The following is a 26,258-nucleotide window of genomic DNA, read 5'->3' on the forward strand; positions in this document are numbered from 1 at the left end:
ATGAATTATCTAATTTAACCACTTTGCTAAGAACAATTTGAATGTATAAGAGGGAAAAACCAAGGTGATTTTATAGTTGTGTTGGTCCAAAGTTGCTGCAAGCCACATTTGACTTGTACTTGTTCATCTTACGTTGTCATCCATCCTTCTTAACTGGTCAATTTTATGAGTTTCAATGTTTTAAATCAGTCATTTTCAGCTTAATTTTGAAACTTTCCTCCAATTTTATGATTTTTTCTTAGACAGTGGAGATCGTTAATTGGTTAATAAAGATCATAGATAATCGTACCCAAAAAAACAAATCAAAAATCAAAAGAACGGAGGGAGTTAGGTCACTTGTTCTATTCAACCAATTTTTTGCCATATTAAAATGTATACATAGTATAGAGACAAATTTAGTGTCTGTTCTAATTCACTAAATTGAGCTGAGCTGAATTGAACTGAACTTAAGTGAGCTAAATTAAATTGCACCAAGCTGAATAGAATTGTTTATAAGAGAAGGAATTTAGAAACTGAACAGAAATTAAGCTGAAGAGATTAGACTTTTATTCGGAGTAAATAAGACCGTCTTATCATCATAAGACCACTTTAGTATTATTATTTTTCTTTCCTCCTATGATCCTAATTTATACTCACACTCCTTTTATAAGTGTTAAAAGAAAAATACCCCCAAATTATTACTCCCTCCGTTTTTAAACACTTGCTCCACTTTCCTTTTTCGGCCGTTTTTAGATACTTGCTCCATTTCCTTTTTTGGAAAGCTTTTACAATATTTATTTCATTTCTCATACTTAGTGGATCCAACATAATACTCTCTCTCCTCCTATTCTTCCACTACTTTTGTTTTATACAATTTTTTATTCTTTCAACTACCCCACTACCTCCATATTTTATTACTTTCTCCAATTTCTCCTAAAACTCCGCGCATGAAAAAATGGAGCAAGAATTTAAAAACGAAGGGAGTATTTATCAATGTACTTCGTATTATTTTTGTAAATTCACCCCTTTTTACATTAAAAAGTTCACTTTTACTTGCTTTGATGAAAATATTTTTTGCAATGAGTTACGAAGTATTTAACATTGTTTGTTCCTACTTTTTTTTTTTTTTTTTTTTTTTTTTTTTTTTTTGACAAAGAGAACAATGAAAAGAAAACAGTAAGACTCTTAAAAAGACCAGGACAAAGAAATACGACGCCGAGCTTGAGCTGCTAGCCAGTGAGCCGGAGAAACCCAGGACCGAGGTACCTTCTTGATCCTACAAACCGAGAGTTCCATAATAACATCCTTGATTGCCAATAATAACCAATAACAAGAAATATCTGCTGCTGACTCCTTGGACAGTAAAGAAACCACCTGGGCACTGTTTGTATAGATCTGTAAACGAAGATACCCTTTATGCTTAGCTGCTCTTAACGCCCATAAGCACGCTAGAAGTTCTGCCTGAAGAGCTGAAGATGACTTGGTTGCCCAAAGACCACCCCCAATGATTTGATCCGAATGAACTTCCCTAATAACCCAACCAACACCTGCTGTGTTATCTTGAATATTTCAAGCCCCATCAACTAAAAGACAGAAATCCATAGTGTCAGAAACATTCCCCCGGAGACAACCAGGCGACAACGAAGTCGGAGTTGCAATTTTGAAATGCTGTGAGATGGAAGAAAAATGAGAGAGGACGTCAATCTCCGAAGCTTTTGAAACCCATTCTTCTGTCAGATGAAGAATCCAAGATGGAGAGACAACAGCCTGTCTAAAGAGCTTGTGATTGCGAGATAACCAAACGGCCCACATAAACGAAATGAATCGAGACAAACCCTCGAAATCTCTCCTGCCCTTAAAATCTGTAACCAAATATGTGAACCAAGCCCTAAAAGGTTTTGCATATAAATTAGTTTGTTCCTACTTGTTTGGTTACATATTGGGGTGATTGTCTGAACACTTGCCTTTCGACTTCAAGAGACTTCAAGATATTGTTGTTTCCTTGAATCCTTGGATACAATCTTATTTCCTGACCATCTAAGCGTCAGACTACCCTATGTAGGTTAAGTGTAGAAGTGGAAAATTTGGACATCAAAAATGTTGTCTCTAAGGAGTTGTTAGCTTTGCAAGCCTTTACTTGAGCAACATTGTCCTCTTTGGCAAGCTACATGAGCATATTGTAACAATGTTAGTACAATTTATCTTTATAGAACCTGGTTCAATACCAATCTACAAAACTTGTTGCTTTAGGATGGATTTGGATCCTTGTTCAGCTATTCTCATGCAGTATCAATTTCTCAATATTTTTACTAAGAGCTTACCTTGAAGCCTACTTTTGAATTTCAAATCCAATTTTAATATACAACCTCCTTCTGCTACGACGATTAGAGTGTGAAAGAATATTATAAGATTTTTTTTTTCATATTCTTAAGATTATTTTAAATTAAATATTTTTTCTTTTATTATAACGCAATTAGAACAAGTCATACCGTAACCTTAATATCTTTGATTAATAAAATACACTCTCATTTAAAGAATTTTATAAAATCTAACAAGTTTCAGTTTCACACTTTCTCTAAGCACCCCAAAACTTAAAACAATTGGTTTGACGAAACCAAATTTGTAATGGTGTTAAAATTTAACTCAATTGACCTGATCCGAAATCAACTCGTAAAATATCCAATTTAAATTTCGACACGTATGAACACAATAATTTAATATGATTCAAGTTTAAAATTAATTCCGATCCGAACATTTAAGGTTAAAAATAATTCTGATCCGAACATTCAAATTGACACGGTAAAAATCTTACCAATTAGGCCACGTCACCACGGCACGCCATTTCATTAATATTTGGCGTTACGTGGTCTCCCATCCTTCCTAACTGGCCAATTTTAAGGTGTACATCAATTTCCCTGTCCCTAACATTGTGACTGACTATCGTCCAAAACTCCATGAATTATTGAATATCCACTACATGTCTACATTTCAATTTCCTAAACTTGTCATTTTCACCCAAATCTTGAATCTTTCTTCCAATCCCATCCTTTTTTCCTAGATTTTCTCTCTCCTCCATCGCCAAAAAACTCAAGCAATGGAGCGTTCTGGTTATGGCAGAGATGGTGTTTACAGATCATTAAGACCACAAACAATCATACCCAAAAATCCAAATCTTAGCATGGTTTCATTTCTTTTCAGAAATATTTCTTGTGTCTCTGAAAAACCTGCTTTGATTGATTCTGATTCTGGGGAAACCTTGAATTTTTCCCAGTTGAAATCCATAGTTTCTAAGGTTTCTCATGGATTAACTCAACTGGGTATTAAAAAAGGGCAAGCTGTTCTAATTCTTGCTCCAAATTCAATTTATTACCCTGTAATTTTTCTGGGTATTGTTGCAATTGGTGCAGTTGCTACTACTGTGAATCCTATTTATACTGTTTCAGAGATTAAGAAACAGATTGATGATTGTAAACCCAAATTGGTTGTAACAGTCCCTGAATTTTGGGATAAACTTAAGGGTTTTAATTTGCCTGCTTTGATTTTAGGGTCTAAGGATAATGGGGTTTTGAATTCAAGTTCTAAAGTTGTTTATTTCAATGATTTGGTTAATGGGTCTGCTGTAGATTTTCCAAAGGTTGTGATTAAACAAAGTGACACTGCTGCACTCTTGTATTCATCTGGTACTACTGGTGTTAGTAAAGGTGTGATACTAACTCATGGGAATTTCATTGCTGCAGCATTGATGGTATCAAGTGATCAAGAACTCGAGGGCGAATTCGATGAAGTGTTCTTGTGTGTGATCCCAATGTTTCATGTGTTTGGACTGTCTGTGGTTTTGTATGGTCAGTTGCAGATGGGTAATGCTGTTGTTAGTATGGCGAAATTCGATTTCGAGTTGATGTTGAAAGCTATTGAGAAGTATAAGGTTACTAAATTGTGGATTGTTCCACCTATTGTGCTTGCATTGGCTAAGCATAGTGCTGTTAAGAAGTATGATCTGTCATCTTTGAAGCAGATTGGTTCCGGGGCCGCGCCTTTGGGGAAGGAGATGATGCAGGAGTGTTCTAAAGTTGTGCCTCAGGCTGCAATAATGCAGGTATAATTTCTTAGAAATTAATTTCCCTTTGATCATATTTATGCAATTGTTTATGATGTTTTATTTCACATGATAAACATGTTTAATTAACAGTTCTAAATTGCCTGCACATGTTTTTTAATGGCCTGAGTAGAGGTGTGAATGGGGAGGCTATTACTTTTAAATACTCTCCTAAAACAGAACTATTATTTGTTTAACAACCCTTATTATTTTATTCCTTTAATAATTTGTTTATTTTCCTTACAACAATATAAACAACTCAGAACCTATGATTTCAAAAAATTGTTTTGACTCTGGTTTTCTTGGAAACAGTTTCTTTGTATTGTCGGATTATTGATTTTTTGGGTTGGGTATTCCGTTATATCCCTGGATAATTTCCTGTTAGCATATTATGTTGCCCTGTTCGTTCATAAACAAAGTTCATATTTGATGGAGAAATATTATGGCTATGTTTGACTTGAAATTTGGAATTGGAGGTATCTATTTCAGCTTGTTAACTGTTGATGGAATTGTCTAGTAATACTTTATCGATGTATTTTCATTACGTGTCATAATTAGTGTCTGCTGGGTTTTTAGAGATCATTGTTATTTCTACTTGATAAAATTGGCAGAGCGGCTTCTCTGATGCAGTGTTACATTATACTTTCAGGGGTATGGTATGACAGAAACATGTGGCATTATTTCTGTAGAACACCCAAGACTAGGTGGTCGACATTCTGGTTCTACTGGAATGTTGGCTCCAAGTGTTGAAGCTCAGATAATTGATGTAGATACATTGAAGCCTCTTCCTCCGAAGCAACTGGGTGAAATATGGGTCCGAGGGCCTAATATGATGAAAGGTGATTGTTAGTTCTGTGCTGCATGTGTTAAATGTTTTCCCTTTGGAAAGGCAAACTTTTGTGTACTTTGTCCTCATAAGATTCTTTGTCCTCATAGCATTTTTACTCCTGATCTTTTTGTTTAATCCTAGGAAAGTAACTATCATGTCTATGATATGAAAACTTGAAATGGTAGGTCCGCAGAATTGTGTGCTTAAATTCTGGAACCTTTTACTTTGATAACAGAACATTCTAATCTTTTTGAACCAGCATTTTTCCAAAAGAATAAAAGCATATTCATAGTCTAGGCCTTCTGCTTGAAAAGCTTTACATGCATCTTTAATTGCTTAAACATCACAATGTACACTTAAGGTCAAAGAATTGAAAGAAGCAAAGCTTAAGATGTGCTGGATTTTTTAACCAACTTTTTCAAAAGAAAAGTGCAGTGGTGGATAAAGTATACTTTTACTATTTTTTTTTAAATTTTTTATTTCACCTGGTTGCAATTGCATCAATAATGATGCAATAAAAACGTCTCTGGTCTCAGTTACTTCTTCCGATTAAATAAATTGCCCTTTTGGTTAAACAATGTTACTGTGCTTTCTAATTTGGCTATAGGTGACCAACTTGATAAAGTATTTGATATACTTTCAATGTGCAGGTTACTTAAATAATCCAGAAGCTACCAAGTCAACTATTGATAATCAAGGCTGGGTACATACAGGAGATCTTGGGTACTTCGATGAGGACGGGCAACTTTATGTGGTTGACAGACTGAAAGAGCTCATCAAATACAAGGGTTTTCAGGTATTGATTCTTTTATGATCCTATCTGAATTATTTGCATATTATTATGTTGCATTCATATCTTATTTCTGTGATTGTTTCCCTAGAAGATCAGAGGATAACTAAAAATACAAAATATGTATTTCCAGAGACCAGAGTGTATTATTGTAATTGTTATCGCATAACCATTCTTGTGTCTTTTGCCTGGACAATTGGATAAAATAGGTACTAAAACAACCTTTGGTGAAATTAATTACCTACTGCATTTCCCTCGTTTTATACATATTAAGTTATTATTGAAAGACACACATCACTAATGTTTCTAAGCGCTAGTGACAATGGGAAGCCTTATAGTTATGCAATTTCCTCGTTTTATTTATGATCATCCATGCAAAAACACCCAAATATTTGTAGAACACTCCAGTATATATCAGAAGTAAATACCTTGCAATCTTATATTTTGACTATCTCTTCTGTGGACGGTCCTGTTAACTTAAACAGTGTCATAGGAAGAAGGTGTACTGATCAAAGTAGATATTTTATCTTCCCTAGTAGGCGAATAATAATATATACAAATCATGCAGATGTTCTTGGCTCTTAGAATACATTAGTCATGAAGCATTCTGTTGCAGGCCTAAAAAGAAAAAAAAAAGTAAACAAATTCCTTCAAATCATGATTATGTGGTCAAGAGCTCAAAGCTCTTATCTGTTTATATGTAGCTTTAATCTGTTTGATCTTTGTTTCAAGAAATGTTTCTCCTTTAGACCGCATTCTGGAGAGATCTACTGATTCCTGCAGTATTAAAACAAGTTGAAACAAATACCTCATACCCTTAGAGAGCCAAGAGGGGCTAATAATATTTCGTAAGGTTAAACATCAATTAGGAAAAAAAAAAAAAAGCAGATTTAGTTATTGCTCATATTTACCCAAGGTTGTTTTCTGAAAGACATGTTCGGCTCAATGAAAGCTTCAAATTATATTTAAAATAATTGACATAGAGTATGTTTTCCTTGTTTATTACAATTAGGTTGCACCAGCAGAACTTGAAGCAGTTCTTCTTTCACATCCTGAAGTACTAGATGCTGCTGTCATCCCGTAAGCTTCTATAACTAAGCACCCTGTCCCTCATACACCCTTTTTAGAGCTTAGGCTTTAGGTCACCTGTTTAATTTATTGACAATCTATGCTTTTATGATTATTAGATTTCCTGATGATGAAGCTGGCGAAGTTCCTATTGCGTATGTGGTTCGATCACCCAATAGTTCCTTACAGGAAGAAGATGTCAAGAAGTTTGTCGCGGATCAGGTAGATAACGAAATGAGCACTTGTTTTTCTCAAATCTGTTTACATAATTCCTTATCAGAGAGGGTGTGGTCTGTCTAGGATTGTTAGAAACAACTTGAGTACAATCTTATGGATATATTTGTCAATTATTCTCTAATTCTACAGGTTGCACCTTACAAGAGATTAAGGAAAGTAACATTTTTAAGTGCCATCCCAAAGTCAGCTTCAGGAAAGCTTCTCAGACGAGAGCTTGTTGAAAAATCACGATCCAAGTTATGAAGCTGTAAATCCATTTTGCTGCATCTCAACTTTCTTGTTCTACGGGATGCAGTTCATGTTTTAGCTGAAACAAGAAGGCAACATTACAATTATAGATTACTAGTAAACAAACATATACATTCAGATAATGGTCAGGTTACCTAAAGCTGTAAACATCGTCATTGATATTGTATATTTGCTCTATAAATTCTTTTCTTTTAAGGAAATAAACAGTCAACTTCCTTGTATGTAATCTGTTGACCAAGAATAAAGAACATGTTTCCAATGTCTATCCTCTACAATCTGCTCACAAATTGTGTATGCTGAAAGTTGTTCATTCCTATTACGGTGTTGTTAAATATATAGGCCCCAATTTTCTCAATTTCTTGTGGCTTTCCTTTTCTTTGTTGTGAGTTAGTGGGATTATTTGTGAATTTATGAAGCAAAGAGAAGGATTTTATAAATAGAAAGATATGAATCGAACTTGTATTGGGATTACCAAGCAAGTAATTCACACATTAGAAGCGAAGGCTTGATTATGTTATATCTCCTCCAGGTTGTTACCGATTAAGTCTAGGCCTAGTGGTTAAGATTGAGAGTATGTTATGATAGGTCACATGTTCAAATATCCTTAGGGTATAAGTGAACATCTTCATTCCCCGAACTTTTGAGAGAGATGATGATGCCTTGGAATAGTCCCCTGTAAGTGCTGAAAGGTCTGATTCAATTGGTCAAGATAGACAAAAAGAGGGCATCAAGTAGGTCTTAAATAGCACCTTGCTTGTAGCTCTATGGTACTTCAAAAAGTCGAACAGGCTGGCCTTTATAATGAACACTATAGACAGACAACTTGTGAGATGAACTGATCTTTATTATTAGCTTGTAGGAGGGCAACGATGTTCACCGGCAAAAAAAGAATTTAGATGAACCCATGGAAGATCATGAAGGCTCTTCAAATGTGACATTGTAGCGTTTGTAACTTATAAGTAGAATAACATGTTGACATGGAGGCAGAACACTTGCTGAGCAAAACACACAAATTATGTCCATCATAGAGGCTATGTTTAATTTGGCAATGAGTTCATGACTGTATGTACAGCTTTGATATCATCGGCAGAGCAGTAGGGCATGGCTAATTGCAATGTACAGCTTTGATATCATCGGCGGAGTAGTAGGGCATGGCTAATTGCAAGCACAATTAAAAGATCATATTCGCTTAACATCTACACTAAGGATCTGTTCTCTTCAGCTTATTTTCAGTTCAGTTAAGTTCCTAATTTCCTCCTCTCATAAAACATTCAGTTCAGTAAATTAGAACAGGCCCTAAACTTTGAGAGTTTCCGGCAAAAACTCTGGCCTTTGTATCGACTAGTATGCTTGGTTTGAACTTTGAAGGGGTTGATTACTTTGTCACTTATTTGTTCAATAATCTTTTATACTTAATTGCAATTTGAGGGTTTAAGAGTATAGCTAAGCCATAAAGAATAATTTTGGCCAATGAACCATTTAGGTGATTTAAGCTTCACATATTGCAGTCATAAATACACAATGATAATTAATGGAAGGAGAAAACTAGGATCGAAATTCTAAGTAGTAGAATAATTATTGAAAAGAAATGCATGACTTTCTTAGAGGTTATAGGTTTAACCGTTTAAGTAGTGAATTCATGACTTCACATCAATTTTATGCATGCTACATATATATGAATTGAAGTATATTGTTGGGTGTATAGTGCGCATTAGGTTGTAAAAGTTCATTTCAAGTTTATGTTTAAACAACACAACTTTATATACGTCATAATCTGAGCAAGTTGGATTCTATGTTATTCAATAATCTTTACCTAGAGTATTTACCTATAATTATCAATGTCATTGTTAAATTAAAGTAACAAATTTGAGTTTGATTTTAAAATTATATAAAGTATATATTTATTGCAACATGCCTCCCCTCTTTTCTTAAAATTGGAGCACTTGTATATTTAGTAAGCTTTACCAACTAAAATACCAAAAAAATAAATAAATAAATAAATAAAATAAATAAAACAAACATTCATAAAGCAGATGGGAGCAGTAATACAAAATAAGTGAAACCTTCTCTCTCTTCATTTCTTATACTAGTACTATATATGGCCATATGGGTCATTTTTAAGTGTTACAAATTTTCAAAAACAAAGAATATACATAAATACATAATATAACAAATGATACGTATCAAATAAAGAAAATATTAATACTAGGCTGATCAAAATAATAAGAGACTTGATACAGTTTAAGAAGGGTCTCGACTCTCAAACTCATGCCCCATTACAAACTCACCCACCATAGGTACACGACTCGACTCGACTCGAATCCAAATGTAGCCGTGGGATGGTACCCTACTTATTCCCTCCTAAAACTTGGGGCTTAAGTCAAGTGAAGCCAAAAAAACACAGCACACATATCGTACAATTCTCTCTCCTCTGCAGTCTGCTCTCCCTCCCCATTAATGACAGTGCAGTGTGGAAAACACACTCCTCTATGCCCTCTACTACACCACCACAAACCCACATTGTTGAGCTAGGCTTATGTATTTAGCTTATATTGGGCTTATGTTTTAGCCCGATCCTAGGTTGTATAAATATACCCTTATACGTAATACACTGACTAAGGATTCACATTCTTGACATGGTATCAGGCCTAAAACTCTAAACCCTAAAACACTGATTTTTTTTTTCCAACGCTTAATCATCAACAATGGAGGCCGGAAAGATTGATCCTGCTTCTCCGTTTTACCTTGGCTCCGGTGATCAACCGGGTAATTTGATTACACACGTCATCTTCACAGGTGATAACTACTTGGCATGGTCGAGGGCGATTACACTATCTCTTCGATCTAGGAGGAAATTTGTGTTTGTTGATGGAACCATCACCAAACCTACAGAGAAGAAGAAGCTGCTTGATTGGGAGACGGTCAATTCGATGCTAGTCTCCTGGTTATTGCGGTCTATGGACACTAAGGTTGCGGCATCGATCCCTTACTTTGAGGAGGTGAAGCGCCTATGGGATTATTTAGAGGCACGCTATTGTGTTTCGAATGGACCTCGTTTGCAACAATTGCGGACTAGCATCACCGATTGCAAGCAACAAAAGGGTATGACTGTTGAAGCATATTACACGAAATTGATGGGGTTATTTGATGAACTCACGCGAATCAAGCCCCTCCATGGCTGCGAGTGTGGACTTTGCACGTGTAATGTGGCTGGCAAGTTTGCTAAGGATCGAGATGAAGAAATTTTGCACCAATTTCTGATTGGTATTGATGATGACTTATATGCGGTGGTGAGGACGAACTTGCTTTCTCAACAACCCCCTGCTGATTTGAACCGTGCTTATCAAGCTTTCCTCCAAGAGGAGGAATCCCGTGGCATTGCAAAAGGAAAAGCCGAGAAATCGAAGGAGGCTCATGTTTTTGCTGTGCCTTCTATGCGTGGGAAAGGTAATTTTGATCGTCCAGATCGATCAAAATTATATTGCACTCACTGTAAAAAATCGGGACATGATGTGGAAGGATGCTTTGACCTCCATGGCTACCCCGAATGGTGGTTCGAGCTCAAAGGGAAAGGAAAAGGGCGAGACAGAGCCCCTGCCCCTGCCCCTGCCTCACTGCCGAAGTCTGCTGCTGCTGCCCCTGCACCGAAGCACACACCTGCTGCCCCTGCTGCTCGTGCTAACAACATCACAGGAACTCCTCAAGCTTCTGCCGGTGTGTCTTTGGCCGATCTCAAGCCTTCCGATGTTCAGGTTTTGCTAAATATGGTTCACAATCAACAAGAGCGAATGCAAGGTGAGTGTGTGCCGGGTTCTTGGATTATAGATACGGGGGCTTCTCATCATGTAACCGGGGATGAATCGTGCTTGTTGGATGTGTGTTCAATTGCAGCGTGTCCCGTGGGCTTGCCTAATGGAGACCAAGCCGTGGCCTTGAAAGAGGGTCGAGTTTGGTTGAGCGATGATTTAATATTGGAGCATGTTTTATTTGTTCCAAAATTAAAATGCAATTTAATATCGGTGTCAAAAATGATTGATGATTCTCAATGTTTTGTTCGTTTCACTAATTCTTTATGTGCTATACAGGACCTACATTCGGGGAGCCTGATTGGAGCCGGTGAACGGAAGGACGGACTCTATTACTTTCGGCGAATTCCTACAGTATGTGTGGTGCAAGTTCCGGGGCTGTCTGTGTTCGAGTTATGGCATCGGCGACTTGGGCATCCGTCAGACAAAGTTGTCAAGTTAGTTCCTGCTGTTAGTAATAGTACTACTATGAAACATTTAAATAAAGCTTGTGATGTGTGTCCTCAAGCTAAGCAGTCTAGGGATAATTTTCCTAATAGTGATAGCAAGGCTAGTAGAATTTTTGAGTTAATTCATTGTGATTTATGGGGGTCGTATAAAACTCCGTCTACTTGTGGTGCACATTATTTTTTGACATTAGTTGATGATTTTTCAAGAGGTGTTTGGGTTTATTTGTTGAATTCCAAAACTGAAGTTTATTCCGCATTTTTATCATTTTTTGCTATGATTGAGCGTCAATTTGAAACGACCGTCAAATTGGTGAGGAGTGATAATGGAACTGAATTCAATTGTATGCTTCCGTATTTCAATGAACATGGCATTATTTTTCAAACTTCATGTGTTGGGACACCCCAACAAAATGGCCGTGTTGAAAGAAAACATCAACATATATTGAATGTGGCTCGTGCTTTGATGTTTCAAGGGAATTTACCTATTGGTTTTTGGGGTGAGTGTGTTCTTGGGGCGGTATATTTGATTAATCGTACACCCTCTCGGTTACTACAAAACAAAACTCCATATGAAATTTTATTTGATAAAGAGCCTAGCTTTGATGAGTTGCGTGTTTTTGGTTCTCTTTGTTTTGCCCATAACCAAAAATCCAAGGGAGATAAATTTGCACCTAGAAGTCGAAAGTGTGTTTTTCTAGGCTACCCTCACGGTAAAAAGGGGTGGAAATTGTATGACCTTGAAACGGGGGAGATTTTTGTGTCTCGTGATGTGAAATTTTTTGAGAATGAATTCCCTTTTGCTAGTGAAAAGAACTTGATTAATGGCTCCGAAAATAATGTGGACATGCATAATATGGATGTGGATAATGTGGGGGTCGATATTGATTTTTTGGATGATTTGGAGGCGGTTTTGGAGGTGAGTGAAGGGAGCCGAGAGCTGCATCCAGAGCCCACTGCCGAGACTGCTGCTGCTGCCCCTGGCAGTGCAGTCCGCAGCCCACCTGCGGCAGCTGGCAGTGACCGCAGCCAGCCTGCGGCAGGGGCTGCTTTGGCCAGCAGCAGCGCTGCCTCTGCGGTGGACGACAGAGCAGCAGCAGCCCGGGACAGCAGTGCTGGCAGCACCCTTGACATTGGGGCAGCTGCTAGCGACGTAGGTGAGGGTGATGAAAATGTTCTTGATGTTGGTCGTGGGGTTCGTGTACGACGTGCACCGGGTTGGCATCAAGATTATGTGGCACATACTGTACAAGCGACGAGTCCTCCTAGTTCACTTTCTCCATGCTCCTCAGGTACTCCTTATCCTATAGCACATTATGTGAATTGTGAAAATTTTTCCCTGCGACACCGTATATTTCTTGCAGCTGTATTTGCAGGGACTGAGCCTCGTAATTTCAAAGAGGCTATGAAAGATGCAGGGTGGAGAGAAGCAATGCAGAAGGAGATTGCAGCATTGGAAGACAATCAGACATGGGTGATGGCTCAATTACCTCCGGGGAAGACGGCTCTTGGTTGCAGATGGGTCTATAAAATCAAGTACAATTCTGATGGTACAGTTGAACGATTAAAGGCTCGTCTGGTCATATTTGGCAATCATCAAGTTGAGGGCATTGATTATAATGAGACGTTTGCTCCTGTGGCTAAAATGGTTACAGTTCGAACTTTCTTAGCGGTTGCGGCTGCGAAAAATTGGGAATTGCATCAAATGGATGTTCATAATGCCTTTCTTCATGGTGATCTTGATGAGGAGGTTTATATGAAGCCACCTCCTGGGTTTCATGGTAGCAAACCAGGAATAGTTTTTCGTCTTCAGAAATCGCTTTATGGTCTTCGTCAGGCACCCCGCTGTTGGTTTGCCAAACTTGCAGGGTCACTCAAAAGGTATGGCTTTAAACAGTCATATTCTGATTATTCTCTGTTTACTCTGAATCAAGGGAATGTCCATCTTAGTGTTCTGGTGTATGTTGATGACTTATTGATTTCTGGCAATTCGGCTTCTGTGATTTCTGATTTCAAGGCATATTTGAGTGACTGTTTTCATATGAAAGATTTGGGTGTGTTGAAATACTTCCTTGGTATTGAGGTTGCTCGTAGTCCGGAAGGCATATTTCTGTGCCAACGGAAATATACACTTGATATTATTGCAGAGTCTGGTTTGTTAGGGGCACGCCCGGCAGGTACTCCAATTGAGCAGAACCACACTCTGGCAAAATCAGAGGCACTACCTATTGCGGACCCCGAAATGTATCGGCGGCTTGTAGGTCGTTTGATCTATTTGTCTTTCACTAGACCAGATTTGGCATACACGGTCCATATTTTGTCTCAATTTATGCATCAACCTCGTCAAGATCATTGGGAGGCAGCTCTTCGTACCGTGCGCTATTTGAAGGGTTGCCCGGGCCAGGGTATTCTTTTGAGGTCAGATTGTGACTTGCAATTGACAGGTTGGTGTGATGCAGATTGGGCTAGTTGCCCTCTTACGAGACGTTCGATTACAGGTTATTTGATGTTCCTTGGGAATTCTCCTATTTCTTGGAAAACTAAGAAGCAGGATACTGTTGCTAAATCTTCTGCAGAATCTGAGTACCGTACGATGTCTAAGGCCACTGATGAGTTGAAGTGGTTGAAGGGTCTTCTTGATAGTTTGGGAGTTTCACATCCGCAAGCGATGAGTTTATTTTGTGACAGTCAGTCTGCGTTGTATATTGCGCAGAATCCGGTCTTTCACGAACGTACTAAGCATATTGAGGTTGATTGTCATTATGTTCGGGATGCAATTCAGGATGGGATAATTCGACCATCATATGTGCAGACCACGGACCAACTAGCGGACATCTTCACTAAGGCATTAAGCAAGCAACAATTTTTGTATTTACTTGGCAAGTTGGGCATTTGTGATTTGCATGCTCCAACTTGAGGGGGGGTGTTGAGCTAGGCTTATGTATTTAGCTTATATTGGGCTTATGTTTTAGCCCGATCCTAGGTTGTATAAATATACCCTTATACGTAATACACTGACTAAGGATTCACATTCTTGACACACATACCACAGTACACACCACATCAAATCAAATTTCTTTCCTTTTTTAATTTTATTTTGTTGGTACAAATTCAGAAATAAATCACAAAAATATCACCCTCATTATTACAACAACACTACACCCCCGGCCTCCTATAAATACCCTCTTCCACTTTCATTCTCCCCCTCATTTTCTCTCTGCAATTTCTCAAGCTCTGCAAAAACTCATCAATGGCGAAGGTTTATCTCTCCTCTTTCTCTTTCTCTCTCTTCTTTCTATTTCTCTCTCTTCGTTATTTCTCATGACTTACCATGTTTTCTCATTTCGAAATTTATTTACAGAAAAAAAACAGAGGAGGTGGTGGAGGTGCAGGTGGAGGAGGTGGTGCAGAAGAAGGAGAGAAGAAGGACGACAATGTCGGTGGTGGTGGCGGAAGCTGCTGCAGTGGTCATCTGAATATTGCAATCAAAATGGATTTACATTGTGAAGGTTGCACCAAACGGATTCGGAAATTCATTCTCAATTTTCCTGGTAATTTTCCTACTTTTTTTTTCAATTTTTTTTAGAAATTTGTTTTTCTCTGGAATTTTGTACAATATGTATTTGTTATTGAGATTTTTGGTAGAAAATAGTTAACATTTTCTCTTTGAAATTAGGATAATGACAAAAAAAAAAGGTAAATAAATAAAAATTGTAAGAGTTCGTTCTTAATCATCTGATTTTAATCACTTTTTGTTTATTTTTAAGAGAATTTTCAATAGATGTGAACTTCGACAAAATAGGTAGAAAATAGTTAAATGTTTAAATTTATTTCATTCTGCAAATTTCTTTTCTGGTTTTTGCGTTTTTTTTATTCTCCATTATTTGTGAAATCTCATAAAATTAGCAGAAAATCAATTTAAGTGTGAATTTACTTGAGTAAATATTTCTAACATGGAAAAGTAATTCATCCTCTGTTTTTGGTTTATTTTTTCTGGACAATTTCTGAATAGTTGTGAAATTTGTCAAAATAGGTAGAAAATAAACGTTATGCTATAATTAATTGAATAAATATGTTCAAAATCTGGAAATAATTGAATTGAAAATGCAGGTGTTCTAAACGTTGAGTTTGAAGGGGAGAACAAGGTGAAAGTGATGGCCCAAAACAAAGTTGATCCAGTTGTACTCACTGATAAACTCCGCCAGAAATTTCTGAAGAAGACTGAACTCATCTCTCCTCAACCTTCGAAGAACAATGACAAAAAGAACGAAAACAAGGAAGAAAAACCAAAAGAGGTATCAAATTATGAATAAATAAATGAATGTTATTTTACCTTGGTATATTTGGTTAGAAATGATTAAATTAGGAACTGGGTTTGAGTCTTTGAGACGCTAAAAGCGGAAATGTGAATAACGAACATTAATTACACCAATCGACTCGGGTTTGTTTTGTGGGTTCCGACTTAATATTATTACTCATTACTTGCATACTCTGTTTTTCTTAAAGTTGATTTTTACTGCATTTGTTAAGTGTTTGCTTTAGGGGTTTAACGTAGTCTTGACTAATTTGGGTATTTGTCTGATTCATGTACCACTGTCCAAAGTAGTAATACTTGACATTTAATTTATTGAACATTAATAACACTCATCGACCCATGATTTTATCGTGCATTCCAGCATTAACATTTAACACTAAGGAATTGGGTAAAATAAGATATGAGAATGCTGATAATACACTCACTCTGTAATTATCTTTAATGGAAGTAACAGACTAACAGCATTTATTATCTATTTGGCATTTTCTCTGTTCTTCAGAAAATACACCTACACTAATTCGCTTCAGAAAATAGTACTGTACGGCTGTTAAACGCAAATAATCAAAATTATATTTCATTTTTATGCAATTAAAATTAAAAAAAAAAAGTTCATTTTTATGCAAAACATATAAATTTCATGTATAATTTAGATTAATAATTTCTGTGAATTAATGAATGACAGCTGCCAGTGATAACGGTGACATTGAAGGTGGCGTACCATTGTGACGGCTGTGGTGACAAATTGTACAAGACAATCAGATCGTACAATGGTAAAATGATCAAATTCTACAAGAATGTGAACAATTTACAATTATATTTACTTTTTAAGTTATTTTTAACAATTTTAATTTTTTTGTATTGGTTTGATGAATAAAACAGGTGTGCATGAAGTGAGCATTGAGAAGGAAAAGGACTTGGTGAAGGTGACAGGAAGGATAGAGGGAAAGAAGATGGCTGAGGAGCTGCAGAAGAAGCTTAAGAAGACGGTGGAGATCGTAGTCGACAAGAAGGACAAGGAGAAGAAAGAAGGCGGCGGCGGTGGTGGCGGCGGTGGTGGTGGAGGAGGAGGGGAAAAGAAGGAGCTTAAGTACATCGTTGACGGGTCGGGTTATGTCGGGATTGTTGACGGGTCGGGTCGGGTTCTTGAGATCTTCGAGGCTCCCCGGTTCTTCAGTGATGAGAACCCGAACGCCTGCTCAGTTATGTGAGTTATGGGCTGTAGTGGGTTTGGGCCGGGTTTGATGGGTTTTGTGGCCTTTTTTGGGAGAAGGATAGTCAAGACAGAAGACACTTTGACGAGTGTTGTAAATAATGAAATTTTGGGATGGTTTGTAAATAATGACATTTTCATATATTTATGCATCGAATTAGGAGGGTGAAAGTTAAATTAATCATACAATAATATTCTTATGCAAAACATATAATATTCTTAAACTAATCATAATAATAATATTCTTATAATGTTAAATAATGAAAGTTAAATTTAGACATATCAATGTGCAAATTAGTTGTAATATTCTTATGCCATTACTATTAATATTTTTGAGAAAAATTAACATTTTGATTAAAAGCCGTGCATCACTTAGGTGCCAAGTTTCATCATGAAAGACATGAAGATATATAAAAATGGAAATACTTAATATTATAGGACAAACTTGTTATAAACTACTCCTATCATTTCCAACTAAATGCCATTTTCTCTTTTCATATTATCCCAAATTAATTGTTTTTAGCGTGAGTAGTTTTTTCCTCTTACATTTTCTTCTAAGGTGGAACTTACACTTATATTTTCTATACTCTTTATGTATTTTAAAATAAATATTTCGTATAATAGTTTGTGAGTTCAAAATTAGACCAAGATTAAAAATCAAAGTATTAAAAACTAGTAATAGTAAAATAAAAAGAAATTAAAAAAAGGAGCCACAAGTACAATTGGTAGCAGTCTAGCAGACAAACAGAGGAATAGAGAATACAAACAAAAAATGTATTCACCTTGAAATGGTATGGTGCCCAAATGGCCAAAACCAAATTAATTGTCGTTCTCCTAATTCAGTCTGAGCGTCTCAGTCACAAGACTCACAACACTGATTTGTACATGTTGCAGTTACCCTATTACTTGGTTCATATTTTTATACCAGTATATTCATTGTTCTTTTCTATAATTGGGAGAATTAAAAATAATAATAATTAAACATCTAAAATATTAGCTAATCAACTAATACTTCGTAGTGAACGATAAAAATGTACTTCAAGCTCGAAAATTATACGCTAATTCGCTAAAAGTCTAAATAGTCCATCATCTCGCAAAACTAGTTCCTTTGGTGTTGAGTAAGTTTGGGAAAACATGTCCCGATGGAAATCTCACCATATGTAACTAACTAACTATGAACCTTTTATTGAATAATGAGCTAGTTGCTTAATTTCCCAAAAATAAAGATGACCCGATTTTTGAGCAGCCAATTTGAAGGAAGCTGAGAAGCAGCCAACTTGATGGAATCAGAGAATCAGATAACATTTGAAGCAGTCAAAACAGCAGGCTGAAATTTTCATCAATGTTGTCATTCATTTTATTCATAAGACAAATCCAGGAATGAAAATGAATTTAGCATTGAAGACATGTCAAGCAGATGATGAACTCTCTGAGCTCTTTTGTATATATACACAATACACCTCATTACGAATCAAAATCTTCATCCATTTACGAATACTAACACATAATAAAGCAACCGTTATAGTGATGTTCAACATGCTTCAGAAATTTCCTATCTACAGCAACTGAGTAATATCTAACCTAATCATACTCGCACAGTGAGAAGAAATTATGGCTATCACTAGTCAGGCACTATCGTCTGTCTTAAACCAAGCAGCTTGGAACTTTTATGGCAATTTAGGAAGTGTCCAACAAATGCAGCGTTTCTTCATCAGCATATTCGGCAAAATCCTAAATGAAGTTGGCAAAGCCACACTAATTCCATGTCTCTGACTCTCTGCACATATAATAGATCTGATGTTTATATTAAAAATAAATAAATAAATAAATAAATAAAATAAAATTGTATGCATTAACACTGCAAAATTTAGGGGCAAAAAGCTCTCAGTTTTTGTTTTTTTTTTTTTTTTTTTTTTTTTTTTTGTTTTTAAGATAGTTTGGGCAGTCCCTTCTTATTGCAGGCACAGTTAAGTCAATCGTGTACATGTACTACTTCGTATGAAATAAAAACTTGCATAGTGTCTCAATGTGTACATATATAAGCAATCTACTTTCAGTTATCAATGATGACATATTACATCCATTACATTCTAAATTTCAAACAAGACCTTGAAATAAGTTGATAACCAGGCGACCATAAATTATTAGGCAACATAAAATAACACCACGCAAATGATATTATCTCAGCATAGATGAACTATGGACAGACACATAAATTTCCTTGCTTAGACTTTACAGGGTAACAACACGTTATACCCCTAAGCTAAAATCATTCTGTTATTTGGTTTTCGTCTATGGGCTAGCTGGGTCCAGAAAGCAAAGGAGAGTATATTGGCTACAGAGAGTATATTGGCTACAAGGTGGCTAACAATTTCCATGACTTTACGATCCCTCTTTTACATTCTTTTTTTCCTTCAGTTGCTTAAATTACTGCATCTGATATTGTCCAATTATACTTTTAAAATGAAAGTCAAATAAAAGGAAAGAGGGACTCACAGTATAGCCTATGGAGATATATCACTATCCAAACTAACCCAGCTAAAGCAGATAGGTAGCTTTAACAATTTGCTTAGACATCATCTCTTTCTTCAAGTACGACCTTGACACCATTGTCCTTCAGTGCGTTCACAACAGCCCACACCTTGGTACGATTTTTAAAGCCTTATTTTTCCACCTCCTTATTCATATCAACATGGATCCCTCTTCCTTGTCCATGGTCGAGACCTTCAACCTTTAAACGCCTTGCCAAAACTTCTCCCACAACTGTTGCTGCCTTTGCATTGCAAGACCGACCACACTCAAGTGAGCTTTTGAGAGCATGCTCAACTGTAGAAGCAGAGGCAAAAATCTTCCCATTGTTCCTATCTACTACATTTGCTGTGATGTACTTCAAGGATATAAATAACTTTAGAACATATCTTTTCATAAAAGCTGCCATCCTTTGTTCGTCCAGGTGAGCTAATACTATCACACTATTAGATTTTCTTTAACTATCTGCCTCTTTGTTTCAAAGTAGATACCTGGATGAGAAAAGAAGAAGAAAATCATGAAGGACAAAATGGTAGGAGTGATTAACTGATTATATTACACAGGACAACCAAGATTAACAGGAGTAATTTCAATCTACACCTTTTAGATAAGATAATAATCCAATTAGTTCAGCGAGTTTTACCAAATCAAGTCATACACCTTCCAATTCAACACAATAAGCAGTCAAGGCTGTTGATGTAAGTATCCTACCTTTTATTGTAAGAAGTCCTAAGGATCAAATTCTACAGAATTTGTATTGTGTGTAGAGAGATGGGCTATGTTAATAGGGCTTGTGCTAGGGTTGGACACATATACATGTCCATGCGCATGACTCGGCCACTTTTGTGAAACTTTTCCACTGCCCAGCTAGACTCGGTAATCAGGTTGGACATGGACATTTTGGTGTGTGTGTGTGTGTGTGTGTGTGTGTGTGTGTGTGTGTGTGTGTTTTTTATTATTATTATTTTTTTTTTATGTAAATAGCCGGCACCAAGAGGGATTATGCTCCTTACAGTACACAACCCAGTCAGCCCAACTAATAGTGTATTCCTTTTTCTTACACCACCCAAGTACTAGTCCCTGCAGATGTTCATTAAACTGACATAGTGACATCTAGATCTATATTTACTCCATTGTCAAATGCAATCAAGGAAGAGTGTAGACACTTCAAGTTCTATTTAAAATCATTCCCTAACGACCTTTGGTTCAATTCATCCATCCAAATAAATAGACCAATGTAAGCAGCCTCACTGAAAATCAATCAATCAAAGCCTTAATCCCATTAGTGGGGTCGGCTAACATGAACTAAATTTGATTATTCCGTGTAGTCATCGACATAAATCTTCCTCCTCCATCTCTTACGGTCCAATGTTTCATCCTCATGCAAATCCATATACTTCACATCCTTCCTAACTCCTTCCAACCAAGTCATTTTCGGTCTCCCTCTCTCTCTCGTTAAAGCCCTCCAAGGTCCCACTCTTCCACTCTTCGAACCGGTGCACCCTCGGGTCTCCGTTGCCCAAACCAACGCAAGCAGCCCCACTGAACATTACACAAATTTCAATCCACTATGAAGAACATTATTGGTTTAAATCTACTTACAAAATCAACAATTCTTTCCACACCCATTTATTCGTGGATCACAAATCTTATACTCTTACACCTATTTATATTTGACACTACCAGCCACCCTATATACTACATTGACTTAGCCATTGAATTCAATCTTGTACATATCATTATTCTCATCAAGCATTGGGTTTCAGCTCAATCCAATCATACAAACAGATAGGAATGATTAACTGATTATATCACGCAGGAGGCGGGACAACCAAGAATAAAAGGAGCAATTTCAATTTGCATCTTTCAGATAAGATTATAATCCAATTAGTTCAGCAAGTTCACCAAACTAAGTCATACTCTTTCCAATTCAACACAATAAGCAGTTTTTTTTTTTTTTTTTTTTTGAAAACTAACACAATAAACAGTTAAGGTTGTTGAAATGAGAATTCTACGATTCCTACCTTTTGTTATAAAAGGTCCTAAGAATCAAGCATTGGGTTTGAGCTCAATAATTTCATTCAAAGATGCTATAAAATTACCAATCTTTGAAATTCCGCCTAACAGCTTCCAAATTTCGCAATTCCACAGGTGCAAAGTTAACTCATCACTATCCAAGGATTTTCCATCAATTGAGTACTTAGCATTATCAACCCTCTTCACTCCTCTAGCAGTTCCAAATTTAGGGTTTAGTGAAAAAAATTGAAATGGTCTATAAGCTTAATAGGTAGCAATTCCAAAGCTCTACTTTACTTCCTCAACATCTCAATTGTTATTAAATGCAATACAAATGAGGGAAGAATTCCATTTTCATAGTTCTCTAATATTATAGTGTTAAAAAAAACATTAAACAAGAGCCTGCAACACATTAACAACCAAATTTGACTCAATTATCAAACTAAGCTCAAAAAATTTACGTTAAATTCTTCTCGCTTAAGAATATGAACAGCAAAATTATAGCGGTACAGCCACGAAATCGTTTGTAACAATCTTTCATAAGTTCAGCATTTATACATTAAATAAAGCTTACCTCAGAAGCTGTTTCAATGGAGGAGAGAGAAAGCTCAGAAGCAGCTTCAATGGAGGAGATATAAAGAGGGAGGGTGCAGGGTCGTACACTCTGTTGCATCGAGAACACCTATTTTCGCCGGCGTATCGTTTCAGAGACGTTCCGAAAATGTATGACGTTTTGAAACACGTATGATCAGGACGGTTCTTATCGGGGGCAAAGCCAGGAATTAAAATGTATAGGCACCGAGAGACTTATACTAACAAAGATAATCTAATATATATAAATAAAGTAGACATTTTCGGAGAGCATTCGGCGCGCCACATAAGCAAAGGTATATTTTTGACCAATTAAAAATTAGAATTTTATTTTATTTTAGAATTAAAAAATTCACTTGCCACCTTAATAAAAACGACGAATGAGATTTAAGAAATTTGCCACGTAGGTAAAAACAACGAATAATGATTTATGAGGATTTAGTACTAATAGAGGTCTGATATGTATATGCAAGTGCATAACATGGCAAAGTTGTAAATAAAATGCAACTTTAGTGTAATGGGTTGTGAAAATGGAGGGAAAATCTGAACGGAATAGTAAAATGGTGTAACAGTGTGGGACCTTTATCAGACTAAAAAAATAATATGAAGGAACCCCACATGTACTTCCTTCCTGGAAGAGAGAGACCCACTGAACTTTAGAAGGTTCGTCATTTTAAAAAATTAGAAAAAGGTGAGCAGCTTTTCCTCCATTGTTGAACTCAAAAAAACTGAAGAAATGGAGGTTTGAAGGGAAAAAAACGCCAATTATTGTTGTATTGTTGCGTCATGGAGTACCTTGAAACGACGGAGGATCTCGAAAGGTACAATGGCGGGGAGTTTGGTCTGAGCATCTGCGAACCCGATGACGATGGAGGAGGTGAAGGAGAAGACTGTGCGGCTGCGTTGGAGGCGCTTTTGAATGGGGTAAGTGTTAATTGCTACTTTCACGAAGCGATTGTTGTGGGTGTTGGTTTTTTTTTCTGAGTTTTCTGAGAGAAAGCAACTAGGGTTTTGTTAATGACTAATTGCATTGTAATTCCGGTCCATGTAATTGCATGTGCTCCTAATTCATGTAACCTCGAATTGCATGTGGTCCAAATTCATGTAATTACCCTTAAATGTAGATCCTGTTATTGTAGTCTGAGTTTTTTGCTTGATATGTGCTGTAAATTTGGATGTTGTATGTCTGTAAATTTGTAATTATGATAAATTGGTTTTTAAAATGCTGATATATTTTGTTGGGTGAATGTGTTGTGTTTTGTGTAAATAAGGTTGTTGTTAGGGAGGAGTCTTTTAAGACTCCAACTAAAGGGAAGGCTAATGTCTCCATCAGTATTCAGATTGAGGAAGGCGGTGGTGAAGTGGAGATGGATGTTGCTTTGCCACCTCCGTCCATTGGAATGGTGTTTGAGTCAATGTTAGAAGTGGATAAGTATTTCAGGGAATATGGGCAGCAGAATGGGTTTGGTGTTGTTCGTGCAAGTGGTGCAAATAATGGAAAAGGAGCAAAGCGGAATTGTAGGTGGACGTGTGAAAGTTATGGAAGGCCTGGTCGGAAGAGGAGAAAGGCAGAAGTTGGTTTTGTTTCAGATGCCCAAATCAGTGAAGAAGAAGAATTGTGTCCTAAACGAAAGTCGAAAAAATGTGAATGTCCTGTGTTTGTATATGCACATGTAAACGGCGTAGGACAATGGGAGATAACAAAGGCTGAAATGCAACATGATGGGCACATTCCAACTCCTAGCAAATCGAAGAGTATAAGTAAATTTAGGAAGAAATTTTTGGTTGAAAATCCACATATTGTGAAGCAGCTATTTCATGAAAGAAGGGCAGGGGTGCCTGTTGCAACCATTTTTAGAAGTATGGCTCGGCAGAGGAATGGTTTGGAGGGGATGCAGTTTGAGCAAAAAGACCTACACGATGAAGTGGCTAAGGAACGGAAAAGGGTGTTTGAAGAAGGCGATGCAAAAGCCATGTTTGCATACTTTAAGAGAATGGTGGAAGACAATTCGAATTTCTTTCACACACATCGAGTCGATGAAGAAGGAAGGTTGAAGGATGTTTTATGGGTCGACGCAAGGAGTAGGGTGGCTTATGAAGAGTTCGGGGATGTAGTTGTTTTTTATTCAACTTATTTGACTAATGAATATAAACTTCCTTTTTGCAACTTTGTAGGAGTAAACCATCATGGGCAAACCATTCTTTTTGGATGCGCTCTTGTGACCCGTGAGAATGCTGAGACTTTCGAGTGGGTGTTCTCAAATTGGCTTCGATGCATGGGCGACAAACCCCCTATTGGTATCCTAACTGACCAGGACCCGGCAATGCGCAAAGCTCTAAAGATTGTTATAAAAGGAACAACCCACAGATGGTGCATTTGGCACATCACTAACAAATTTGGAAAGAAGTTAGGCAAGCATGTGAAGTATCCGGAGCTCAAGGAAGCGCTTCAGCAGGCAATTTATGATAGTCTTGACCCTGAGGAATTTGAAGAACGATGGCCTGAGGTCATGAAGAAATACGAGGTTGAAGATGATGAATGGTTGGCAGGTAATAATTATATCTGTTTATTTATGGGGTTTGTCAGATTAGTTGTGAATGTGTTGATATGTTATGTTGCATTTACAAAATTGCAGTAAGTTTTGAATAATGTATTTGAGGCAGTAGTTTTAAGCACTTTGAAATGCATGTGGCAGGATTGTTTGAGGAACGAGGAATGTGGGTTCCAGTGTATGTGAAGCACTTGTTTTGGGCTGGGATGAGGACGACGCAGAGAGTGGAAAGCATTCACAGCTTCTTTGATGGATATCTGAGCAAACACACCCTGTTGCATGAATTTGTGGAGCGGTATGTAGAGGCTCTTGAGGTTAGAGCTTTAAGTGAAAAAAGGTTGATGATAACAACGCCAGATATGTCAGGAAGACTTACAGCGACTTCCCAGCTGAGTTGATCTTCCAGAAGATCTATACTGATGCAAAATTCAAACAAGTCCAGCGAGAATGTAGCCGGATTTTGTATGTTAGTCCCATAGAAAAGAAATGTGTTTCTGAGAGCTTGGTTGAGCATGTGGTTGAGGATAGAGTTTGGTACAAGCCGAAAAACTCTTCTAAGGAGAAACCTTCTAAGAGGAAGCGGAGGTACAAAATTTTGTTTGATCGTTTTTCTAAGGAAGCTAGTTGTGAATGCAAGTACTTTGAGTGCCAAGGTATTATATGTCGTCACATAATCAAGGTGTACGAGCTGAATGATCATTACGAAATACCTGACAAATTTATCCTTAGGCGGTGGAGGAAAGATGTGATAAGGAAGCACACAAGGGTTAAGGTTGCATACCATGATCCAAACAAGACCGAAGAGGTTTGCAGGTTTGATAAAATGATGGTGAAGTTTGGTTCACTTACAACAAAGGCTTGTGTTTATAAAACCACAACTGATCTTGTGATGGCAACCCTCCAGTTATTAGAAATTCAAGTGGATGAAAAACTTTCAATGGTGAATACAAACGCACAAGGTGAAGGTAGAGGTGAGAAGGGAACTCCAGTCACCCCATCCACACAGAGACAAGGAAGCTGTTCTGAGGTACCGAAGGATCCCCCAATGCCGAAGAGGCCTGCTCACAGAACAACTGATGTGCGGTTCCCTTCCTGTGTTGAGAAGTCTAAAAAAGGGGGTAAGACAAACAATAAAGGTTCCAAAAAATCAACAAAGGTGCAAAATGACTCACAGCCTACTACAACTTCAAATGTTACACCATCTTATTCTCAGGTTCTGTTCTTTATTTTCTGCAAATTAAGATGTTGATTACTTATGGATGTGTTAATGGACTTTAAATCTGTGTTGTTTTGTCATGCATTTGCCTCCACCAAACGGATTTGTGTTTCCTTATAGCCCTCACTCTATAGGAGGAATACAGATGGTTGATGCTGACGGATCAATTGGGTATTTTACTGGTGTATCAGGCAATACCCCCAATACTCCATCAGCCAACCTGTCTGGAACTGATGGTCAATCTGTTTACCATCATCACTACAGACCTGTCATTCCCTGTATGCAGGCCGTGGCTTCCCCTAGTACCCCTAAGTCTGCATCACCACTTG

At 37.2% G+C, this 26,258-nt stretch overlaps 2 protein-coding genes and 1 long non-coding RNA gene across 3 annotated transcripts; 2 read left to right on the forward strand and 1 right to left on the reverse strand.

The window, feature by feature from the left end:
* The first annotated feature begins 2,986 nt into the window (after positions 1-2,986).
* Positions 2,987-7,603, forward strand: LOC145621060 (putative CoA ligase CCL7). Its single transcript, XM_081675793.1, has 6 exons — positions 2,987-4,075; positions 4,725-4,914; positions 5,555-5,700; positions 6,707-6,774; positions 6,882-6,984; positions 7,129-7,603. Exons 1-6 carry the CDS (start codon positions 3,074-3,076, stop codon positions 7,240-7,242), a joined length of 1,623 nt encoding a protein of 540 aa, XP_081531919.1. The 5' UTR covers positions 2,987-3,073; the 3' UTR covers positions 7,243-7,603.
* Positions 7,604-14,750: 7,147 nt separating this feature from the next.
* LOC145619586 (heavy metal-associated isoprenylated plant protein 3-like) lies at positions 14,751-17,023 on the forward strand. The gene is made up of 5 exons (XM_081674299.1): positions 14,751-14,759; positions 14,862-15,051; positions 15,611-15,795; positions 16,498-16,585; positions 16,695-17,023. Exons 1-5 carry the CDS (start codon positions 14,751-14,753, stop codon positions 17,021-17,023), a joined length of 801 nt encoding a protein of 266 aa, XP_081530425.1.
* Positions 17,024-18,441: 1,418 nt separating this feature from the next.
* On the reverse strand, positions 18,442-22,345 carry LOC145621406 (uncharacterized). Its single transcript, XR_014108411.1, has 3 exons — positions 22,145-22,345; positions 19,522-20,045; positions 18,442-18,802 (listed from the first exon to the last, which is right to left on the reverse strand). It is a non-coding gene; the product is annotated as an uncharacterized LOC145621406 (long non-coding RNA).
* Positions 22,346-26,258: the final 3,913 nt, after the last annotated feature.

This window comes from Chenopodium album, chromosome 27 (assembly GCF_948465745.1).
Source record: "Chenopodium album chromosome 27, dcCheAlbu1.1, whole genome shotgun sequence".
NCBI lineage: Eukaryota > Viridiplantae > Streptophyta > Magnoliopsida > Caryophyllales > Amaranthaceae > Chenopodium > Chenopodium album.